The sequence below is a fragment of the Malus domestica genome, chromosome 11 (genome assembly GCF_042453785.1).
Source record: "Malus domestica chromosome 11, GDT2T_hap1".
Taxonomy (NCBI): domain Eukaryota; kingdom Viridiplantae; phylum Streptophyta; class Magnoliopsida; order Rosales; family Rosaceae; genus Malus; species Malus domestica.
Window position 1 is genome coordinate 28693597 of NC_091671.1, and position 10392 is coordinate 28703988.

Here is a 10392-nt window from a genome sequence, read left to right on the forward strand (position 1 = left end):
CATTGTGAGGCTCACCCCTTCTCCTTAGTGTAGATAATATCATTTGTTAAAAAAAAAAAACATGTGTTCTATTCCCAATTTTGATAACCAACAACAACAACAAAATTTTTTCCCACTAAGTGACGTCAATAAGCCTTCGTTTCACATGTTTAAATCACCGTAATCAATTTTTATCTTTCCTTCAATTTAATAAAATTAACTTTTTGTCTTAACCCAATTGTCGAAATAGTGTAAAATGACAGACTAGAAGATAAAAGGAGAGGATATAAAATGGCAAAAGCTAACAACGAATCCTAGTATCACACAAAAAAGGAATGTTGGTAAATTAATTAGTAGAGTATTAGTTTAGGGATTAGTGGAGTATTAGTTTAGGGGTTACCAAATTGAAAAGAAGAAACACGGCTGTAATAAATTTTATTATACTTGCATTACATGCATTCAATTCCACAAATTACAACACTCAAACCTTCCATTCCCAAACCCCCCCCCCCCTCTCTCTCTCTCTCCCGGACGCCATTTGCCCTTTGATCTCTCTGCTCAGCACGACGCCGTGTCGAGTTGATTCTCTGAAATGTCTCAGGTATGATCTTCCGCCCAAACCTTGAAAATTTTCTCTTCATTCCTTCCAAAATGTGAATAATTTATTTTTTCTGTTTCGACGTTGGACTTGTGCTTGTTGGATGAAAAGGGTTTCGCAAGTTTTTTTTTTTTTGGTTTTTGTGACTCATTACATTTTCGGTTCCGCTTTCCACTTTTGTGGTACTATGTACCAAGCAGTTATTCTCAAGTTCGAATATTTGAAATGTCTGTTTGGTATCATATTTGAAAATTTTTATTATTTTTTAAAATATTTTTAAAGAATTTTTTTTAAAATTTAAAAACTTATTTGGTATGTGATTTAAAATTTTTAAATCTTATAATTTAAACTAAACAAAGAAATCCAAAAAGTGGAGGCCAAGGGAGAAAGAGCAGAGAAGAGGGAAGAAAGTAAGACATGATTGGAGGAAAGAGAAAGAAAAGAAATGATTGGAGGAGATAGAGAGGAAGAGTAGTGAGAGAAAGAACCGAGATAATGAAGAGAACGGATTGGAGGAGAGACGAAAAAGGTAAAAAGAAAGGAGAAGAGGGAGATAGAAAGAAGAAAAGAGAGAGATAAATTTAGAGTGAGAGGGAAGGAGGGAGAGAAAAGAAATGAGACTCTAAAAACTCACTTTTTGTTTTTTTAGAGAATAAATTATATTTTTGAGTTAGTTTTGAGTTTAGTTTTTTAAAATAGTTACATCAAATATGTTTTTAAGGCTTAAAACTTGAAAATTGTTTTTGAGTATAAAAAGTTAGATGCAAGAATAATACCAAACAGACCTTTAGTAGCCCAACTCGGCATTTCTCTGAAATTGAACTCAGCAATGCCAACAAAATTGCCATGCTTTTTCGGATATTTTTCGGTTTCTGCCCTTTTAATATAAGAAGATGCATATAACAAATCATATAGAAAAAGAGAAAGTTGCAAGATTGATGAACTTTGTCCTCTTTATATTGATGTCCTGCTCATTTTATTTTTTTTCATTTGTCCTCAAGTACATTGTATACTTGAGTTTTGGTATTTGTTTCTCTTTCATTGTTTCCGAGCTATATAATGTTTAGAGCCAGTGAATTTGTTGGATTTTCAGGACATTCAATATGCCAAAATGCTCGGATTTATGGATGAGGATATGATTAGTGACGCAGAAGATGACTCAGTGGACATTGATGGCATATTTGGCTATGTCTGTTGTATATGCGATGATGGTGGCGACCTCTTGTGGTATGCTCGTGTCATCTTGTTCATATAATACTGATGGTAATCTCAGAAATTCTGTTATGAAATTTATTTCCTAGAATTTACGGGTGAATGTTTTTATGTTCTTGCACAGCTGTGAAGGGAGGTGCCTTAGGTCCTTTCATGCGACTGTAGAGGCTGGAGTGGGATCTGGTTGCAGATCTCTCGGCTTTATGCGGGGTGCTGTCGATGTATGCTCATGTTATATATTTACTTTGAAAGTTCTATTTATTTGTTTTCGTTTGTCATTCTGTTGTTATAATCATCATGACCCTCACTAATTATATATGTTTTTTGAATTGATAGGTGATGTCAACTTTCCTATGCAGGAACTGTAAATTTAAACAACATCAGTGCTATGCTTGTGGGGAGTTAGGGTCCTCTGATAAATCTTTGGATGCCAAGGTATGAGCTTGTTGTAGCTCGAAACAAACTGAACTGCTGTTTAAGTGTTGGTATCCTGATGTTGGAATAGTTTTATATAGTTGTACTGTATGAAGTGCCACTTGATTATTTTTAACCCTACTCAAAGAGTTCTGTAATTTCAGAACTAGTTTGATTGGTCAGAAATATCCTATTTCCCTTATATTCCGCTGACTATATCATTCATTTAATGCATTCACCATTTCTGATGCAAGTTTTAGTATGTACGTTTTGGTCAGTTTAGAGTTCTCTACCCATTTATATTTCTGATTGAATTTTTCTTTACTAAGATACTTGAATTTCTGCTTCTGTGAAAGATCCGACGTTTTCCTTTTTTTGTTGTTTTATTAAATAGCCAACTTTTCCTTGTATTTCTGTGACTCTGTCAGAAATCATCAGTGTATCCTTTTCTGCCTTTTTATGTTATTATCAATAGTATTGTCAGTAGTAGTAGTAGTATGTATGTGTGTGTGTATATATATATTATGTGGCTTTATTTTAAAGAATTCTATTCACGTTCTCTTAGGTTTTTCCCTGTGCTTCCGCGATTTGTGGTCGTTTTTACCATCCTCGATGTGTTGCAAAGTTACTTTGTCAAAATAATAGAGAATCTGCTGAAGAACTTGAAGAAAAGATTTCTCTGGGGGATTATTTTACGTGTCCAGTTCACAAGTGCAGCGTTTGTCAAGAAGGGGAGAATAAGAAGGTCCATGAATTGCAGTTGGCTGTGTGCATGCGTTGCCCTCAATCGTACCATAGGAAATGCTTGCCAAGGTACTCTTGATGGTCTTTTCTTTTGTTTTATATTGAATATTAATGTTACTTCATTTGAGCATCTCGATGGTTGATGCTTGAATATCTTGTAACAGGGAGATTGCTTTTGAGGAGAAGGGAGGAAAATTTGGAGAAGGGAGATCAATACAAAGAGCCTGGGATGATCTACTTCCAAACCGCATACTAATATATTGCACGTATGCATTATTTTCTTTGATGAGCTGTTTTTATTTACCTTTGTTGGCTGTAACTTTGAATGGTTTAGTTTTGTTTTGTTTTCTTCTTTTGACCAGGAAGCATGCGATAAACAGCTACACCAGATCTGCAACAAGGGACCACATAAAATTTCCCGAATTTGAAGAGAGGAAGAGAAAACAGGCATTAGAGGAGCTTGTAGCTAGAAGGAAAGCTCCATCTAAATCGAGAAATGATTCCTATGAAGAGTTGTGTAGGGGGAGAACTGTTCCCACGGTATCCAAACCGAAGCAAAAACCAGTATCTAAACAGGAGCAAAGGCCATCTTTTTCTGTGAATCATGAGAATCCAGATGTACTTAGTGTTGATTCAGAGAGGAGGTGACTTTATCAAACTTATACAATCATATTTCTATCTGTGTTATTACACCCTTAATTCGACACGCTTTTATTTAGACTCGAAGGGATTTGGTATGATTACAGACAATCATGGGTGTCAATATTATTGGTAGTTTTCTATTTTCGGTTCTAAGGTTGATTTTTGCAATTCAGAGTATTGGATCTAATGGAAAAAGCTGCATCTTCATTAACTCTGGAAGATGTTATACTTAAGCACCCAATTCCAACAACTCATGCGTACTCATCAAAGTTTTTTGTGAACAAGAAGATGTTATTAGGAAAGGTGGAAGGCTCGACTGAGGTACATGTAGTGAAAAATCCAAATATTATTTCAGTCTGTAGACAGCGCTATTTGTAATAATTTCTCTTATCAATTAGTTTTGTGATGTTGTCTCTCTATATTAAGGCTGTTCGAACAGCCTTACAAAAACTAGAGAACGGGTGCAGCACTGAAGATGCAGAAGCTGTCTGTGAGCGTGATGTTCTTAACCAGATTTTTATGTGGAAGGTGGTTGCTTATTCTTGTAGCATCCTACATTGTCTCTCATTTTTATGTGAAAAAATCTTTTCATCGGGATGTTCTTTGCTTTAAATCTAGGCTATCTTTGTTAATGCTTTGATGATATACGTGCCTGATATGCTAGACTTATCATATGAGTCTGTTGCCTACTCTGTCGGGTTTTTAGGATATGTTTAAGATTATGGAAAGGTTACAGGAACCAGCTATCATCCTATGCCTGTTGTGTAGGTGCTAGTAGTTGGTTAAGGTGGTTTGAAATTCTGGTCTGCAGTTTGTAATGAAATGCGAAGTTGGTCCTTTTTATATAGACCAACAGACACTACAGAATAATTTTGAAAACATTTAAGTTCTGATATTACCACATTAAATGTTAGTGAAATCTGAAGTTTGTGGCTCTGCTGGTCCTTGTGTGTATGTGAAGTTATGTAATATTTGTCAGTCTTTTGGTCTTGATTATCTTAGTTACCTTCTTTTACTTTTGTGTGGTATTTGTACTGATCGTTCAGATTATGACGTTCTCATATTTTTTCATTATGCATTTACTTTGATGCAGAAGAAGCTGCATGTTTATCTTGCTCCATTTCTTAATGCCACACGCTACACATCCTTTGGCCGCCATTTTACCAAGGTGGAGAAACTGGAACAGGTAATCTGGTCCTGTTTTCTATTTCATAACTATGTTAAATATTCATATCTTGTTTTACGGTTTTACCTTTGTTCTGTTACTGTATAAATATTTTCTCACCCCCCCCTCTGATTCCTTGGATTGAAAAACTTCTCCGTCTCACTTACGTATCAGTGTGTGAAGTATGCTTAGTTGCTTAATGAAAAATCAGGCTAGTTATAAATAAAGGCAAATAAATAATTAATAACAAATTTCTCATTGTAATAAATAATACACTTGACAAAAGAATAAATGAAATTTTCTTTTGCATAAATGAAATTCTCTTTGGCACAAGGTGATAAGGAGCAAGTACAGCTTGCAGGCTAATGGGTGGGATGCAAATTCTTCACTGCGTGTTTCAAGTCATAGCCCTTGGATAGATACTTTGTCTGGTCTTTCATCGTTCCTAGAGTGCTGCAAGTTTGAGGTGGGCAACAGGGAGAGGGTGAGGTTTTAGGAGGATGGTTGGTTGGAGGGTGGACCATTGAAAGCAGTATCCTAGATTAGTCTTGTTATCGAGAAAGCACGACTAGAGCATTTCAAGTTTTGTGGATTTTTCTCTTCAGTCTTTGAGCTGTAATTTTGATTTCAGAAGAAATTTGAATGAGCAGGAGATAGCAGAGGTGGCTAGGTTATTACACAAAGGTGGAAAATGTTCGTTTGATTCAATCAAGAGCGGATAATAGGTGGAAACTATATCAGGATTGTTCACTTGCAAATCCTATAGCTCTTTCTTGTGCAACAATGGATCTGTGCAACATTTTCCACCCTTTTCTCAGATTTGGGAATCAAGAATTCCTCCAAAAGTCAAAGTTCTTGTGTGGTTAGTGGCTGTTGGGAAGGTGTGAACACCAGTGATCAAGTTCAAAGGCGAAGGCCTTTTATTTATATTTCTCCCCATTGGTGCAGCTTGTGTAAATCTGAGGAGGAGAGTGTTAATCATGTTTTTCTCCATTGTTCTTACTCAATACAGTTTTGGTGGAAATTGTTCCAGGAAGTTAGAGCTAGTTGGGTCATTCCAAAGGGTTGTTTCGAGCTTCTAAGCACCAAGTTCAAGGCTTTAGGAAAGGGGAGGAAAGCTAAAGCTTTGTGGGGCTGTTTGGTGTTGGCAGTTTTTTGGAACATTTGGTTGGAGCGTAATAGAAGAGTTTTGAGGAATATAATGGAGTGGGGGTAGAAGAACTATGGGGTAGAGTAAGATACTGGGCAGCCCTCTGGGCATCAGTTTCGAATGAGTTCAGGGATATTCTCTCTCATATAGTGTGGGATATGTTAGCAGCCATAAAATGATTTTGGTTCAGTTTTAGTTACTTGTAGATAGATCTACTTGAGAGGTCTTAGCTAGTTTTGCTGGATGGTGGATTTCTTATCCACTATTTTGTAATTCTTGTTATTGTTTTAATAAATTGTTATCGTTTCTTCTCAAAAAAAAATTTCCTGTCGTGTTTTCACATTATGATGTGATATGACTTCCATGTAAATTGGTCCTGCCATCAAACAAAAGTTAATTAGAGGCAGGACTCTTTCAAATATAGTTGCAAGTATAGTTCGTTTAATTTTATATTATTACCTCTTTCCCATATTGTTCCGCCACTTGAAACACTGCATTGATGTGTAAAAGTTTGATTGTTGCCTCCCTCGTTCAAACAGTTTTCTCCATTTGTTTATCTTTTGTGTGGTTATCTCTCTATTAAACTTGAATGCGCATAAATAATACCAAAGAGAATGATAAAATGATGCATTGAATGTGCAGATTGTCGATAGGCTCCATTGGTATGTTCAGCCTGGAGATATGGTAAGCATGTATATACTTGTTTCTGTGAAATCTTGAGTACTTTGGTGTTGCAAGTGCAATTTATATCTTGTCTTGACCTCCCATGCTAATATACATGAGTCACTTCACATACCTATTATATATAGGCGTTCCCATTATAAGAAAAACATCCTAAAATAATCATGCCAAACTTGAACGTAAAATTAATGTTTAAAAACTAAATTAGTCCCCCTAATACAGACTTTTAATGACATTATTGGAATTCAAGAGAAATTTCCACACCTAATTAATCTGTGACACAGATGGCGTCCACACATAATTTCTAAGCGTGCCGCTTAGGTTAAAATACTTGAATAAGGAACGGCAGACATGACAATGTTTGAAAAACCTTGGACAGTGTAACCTTTGAGGTGAGGGACCAAAGTGCAATTTTGGGGAAATTACAGGGGTGGAATATGTCACCCTAAAAAGTGTGCAATATATAGCAAGAGAAACCAACTCATTCCTATGATACTATAGATTTTATATAAAGCAGATTTCCCATGGGAAGAATATAATAGTTGTTAATTAAGTTATCTTGATAATGTATGAACCTCGCATGCAACTTACAAATTTATGTTCTCTAAAAAATTTTAAAACAGAAAATTGCAAGCGAGTTATCTTTGGAAAATGGTTTCTGCGTTCTGCGATGTTCATTTTGGATACCGACCTTGCGCCTTATTAATAATTGCTAGTGTTCTTAGTTTTCTATGTGCACACATATTAGGTATATATTCTTGTACAATTTTGAGTTAAAGAGCACCTGATTACTTATGATCCCAATGAGCAGATAGTGGACTTCAGTTGTGGTTCCAATGACTTCAGTATCCTAATGAGCAAAAAGCTTGAACAGACAGGGAAGAACTGCTTGTATAAAAACTATGACTTGTTTCAGCCAGAGGTAATATCCATTATTTAAGTTCTTGTAAGGCCTATCACATGATTCACATATGATTATGATCTCTGTAGACACGGTGGTAAGCGTCACCTGCCTTAATACTTTGACATTTTTATTAAGAATTTGGGCATGTTGTCTGAAACGCTTGCTTCTTCCGTTGGTCTCTTACACTATGTTTGGCTTAAACCATCATATCCCCTAATTTTGTTTGGTAGATGGGGAGGAAAATAAGTTTAAGGCATATCACTGCTAAAATAGGTTGACGCACACAAACTCTTCTCATATTTTATCTCACCAACCTTTATGGTATGGACCCCATTGGTTATGGGAGGCCTTGAGAGGTCTGCTTCCCTTCCACTTTTCCTCTCCTACCAAACAAGAGATGTCCCATTCTTCCTTCCCTTTTTCTCTACCCCTCCATTCACCCCTCTTATTTTCCCTCTGAGCAGAAATAGTGGTGTGCAGTGCGCATTACTTTGAGAAGCTGCAGATTTCTTACAGTACAGATCAACAACATATTCAAATGTGGTTGCTCATACATTTTACCGACAGTTTATCACACAGAGAAGTGTTTTGGGCTATTTTTGTTGTTTTTTCTTTATTTCTGAAGCTCTTACGTAATCTTTATAAGGGGGACCTACTGTATTGAAATTGTTTCTTACAGATTTGCGAGTACTTACAGTCGTTTGCTGCCCGTTTGAATCCCTACTGTATTGAAGTTTTGGGTTTTACTGGGTCTTGGGCATAGCAGAAATGAAATTTGGACAACCCACACTTGATTTCTATACCTGGTTCTTGATTCCGATCAGCGTCATTTGTGCTTAATAAAGTTATTTTAAAATGTTTATTTTTATTGTGGTTATTTGCCTCTTCTTACGTTGTTCTCTTATATAGGTTGGTTTGTAGACCATTATATGCATGTGCTGATTTAAATGCTATAAAAATAACAAAAAATGTTGGAAATTCTTGTTTTGATGTACATTCTGATTTGGCAGAACGATTTTAATTTTGAGAAGAAGGATTGGATGACTGTCAAAAGAGAGGAGTTACAGAAAGGGGGGCCATTGGTAAAAATTGAGGCTTCGTTTTTTTAATAACAAGATGTCTGGGTATGAAACCTCACTATTTCCTTATATTTGCTTCTTGAGCAGATCATTGGACTGAACCCTCCTTTTGGAGTCAAAGCAGCTTTGGCTAACAAGTTCATTGACAAGGCTCTTGAATTTGAGCCAAAGCTCCTCATTCTTATTGTTCCACCAGAAACACAAAGGTAGTGTGCAGTTGTCCGTCTCTCTGATCTCGCTTACTCACAAACACACAAATGCACCCTCATTGGGTGTCTGGGGAATGTCCATGCACACGGGAATGTGCATGGACACGCATACTTCTTGCTTTTCATTATATTCGACCCAAATTTGTTATTATGTTCCTCATGTAAGCCTTCCACCAGGTTGGATAGAAAGAAATCACCCTATGAGCTGATTTGGGAGGATGATCGATTATTATCTGGAAAGGTAAAGCTAATATATTAGAATCTCAGTTTCCTGAATTTGTGTATTAGAATCTCAGTGTCATGGTGGCTCTTGTCTCTGTGCAGTCATTTTATCTTCCTGGATCGGTTGACGTGGATAACAAACAAATCGATCAGTGGAATTTGATATCGCCGCCGCTTTATCTTTGGAGTTGTCGTGATCGAGCTGCTGAGCACAAGGCCATAGCTCAAAAGCACGGCCACTCCTTTGGAAGATAGGACGAAGGTGGAAGAGGTTATCTGAGCAAAAGCGCATGTAGATTTGTAGTTCCAGGAAGATATGGTTATGACCCGAATTAGGATCAGAGGTTGAGAAATCATGAGAAAGCACAATAGAACCAAGTACGACTAATACTTAGATGATTTTTATTAGTTCTCTAACATTCTCGTTTGATTAGTACATTTAAGATTATTAGAGAATTTTAAAATGACGAAAATTGATAAACGGAATTTTATTTTATAGAATTTATGAATTTTCTTGTTTGGTTAACCTAAAATAATAATAGAATTTGAATACGGAATTTGTTATTTTAAACTCACTCATAGAAGTTTGGAAATGATACCTATTTACATGCAATTTAAACTTTGGAATTAGAGGTCTTAAATTCCAAGTTTTTCTTCCACGCGAAAAATTCTAAATTTATGTATTTATGAATCCAAACAAGAGAATTGATGCATGTCAATTTATAAATTTTGATTTTTGTCAAAGTTCGAATGTTATTTCTCTCATTCAAGCATAGTGTATCTAAATCTAATAAATGAGTGTAAATGGGCTTTTATCTTATTAAGGATGGGTGGGAGAATTGACTATTAAAAGGATCCAAAACTAGCCGTTAGAGAAAAACCAAAGGAAAACATTCTTTGCCACCAACTCCAACCTTTAGCTTTGGAGTCGGCGACAATCTTCTTGAAAATCATTCTTCCTCTCTTCCTTCTCACTTTCCGTTTACATTTTTTGGTGTTGAATTATTGGCGTGAAACATTGTAGTCACCATGATAGCCTTCGTCTTTTGACTCACGCACACAGTTAACACAAGATTTTGAACCCAGTTATCACCTTCGATATAGGGTTGAAGCGGAAAGCCATGGAAAATGTCGATTTGCGTTGAGATTGAGTTTAGTTAGTACGACATTAGCAGGTGCAGCGATATAGCTTTCCGATGTCCGGAATGTGGATCGGTAACATGATTTTATTCTTTTATTTTGTTTCTATTTAATAATTTTGAAGAATTGTCTTGGAGTTTGGTTTGATTTCTCTTTGTAGGAGAGTGCTAGTTTGTTTGCTCTCTATAGGAGAGTGCTTGTTTTTAACTTTCGTTTTGATGTGCTACCTCTTTCGGATCTTTTGGATTTATGT

At 36.1% G+C, this 10392-nt stretch overlaps 1 protein-coding gene across 1 annotated transcript; it reads left to right on the top strand.

Annotated features, from left to right (window-relative positions):
• The first annotated feature begins 295 nt into the window (after positions 1–295).
• On the top strand, positions 296–9525 carry LOC103448452 (protein ENHANCED DOWNY MILDEW 2). Its single transcript, XM_017335635.3, has 16 exons — positions 296–580; positions 1671–1804; positions 1914–2010; positions 2126–2224; positions 2769–3016; positions 3112–3213; positions 3310–3591; positions 3763–3910; positions 4016–4117; positions 4683–4775; positions 6547–6588; positions 7397–7507; positions 8500–8571; positions 8656–8774; positions 8955–9018; positions 9102–9525. Exons 1-16 carry the CDS (start codon positions 572–574, stop codon positions 9252–9254), a joined length of 1875 nt encoding a protein of 624 aa, XP_017191124.2. The 5' UTR covers positions 296–571; the 3' UTR covers positions 9255–9525.
• The last annotated feature ends 867 nt before the right edge of the window (positions 9526–10392 follow it).

Excerpts from the sequence above, each read along its gene's own strand:
- LOC103448452 (XM_017335635.3), top strand. Across the intron at positions 2,225-2,768 it reads ATAAATCTTTGGATGCCAAG|GTTTTTCCCTGTGCTTCCGC; the intron begins GTATGAGCTTGT and ends ACGTTCTCTTAG. Across the intron at positions 6,589-7,396 it reads ATGTTCAGCCTGGAGATATG|ATAGTGGACTTCAGTTGTGG; the intron begins GTAAGCATGTAT and ends CCCAATGAGCAG.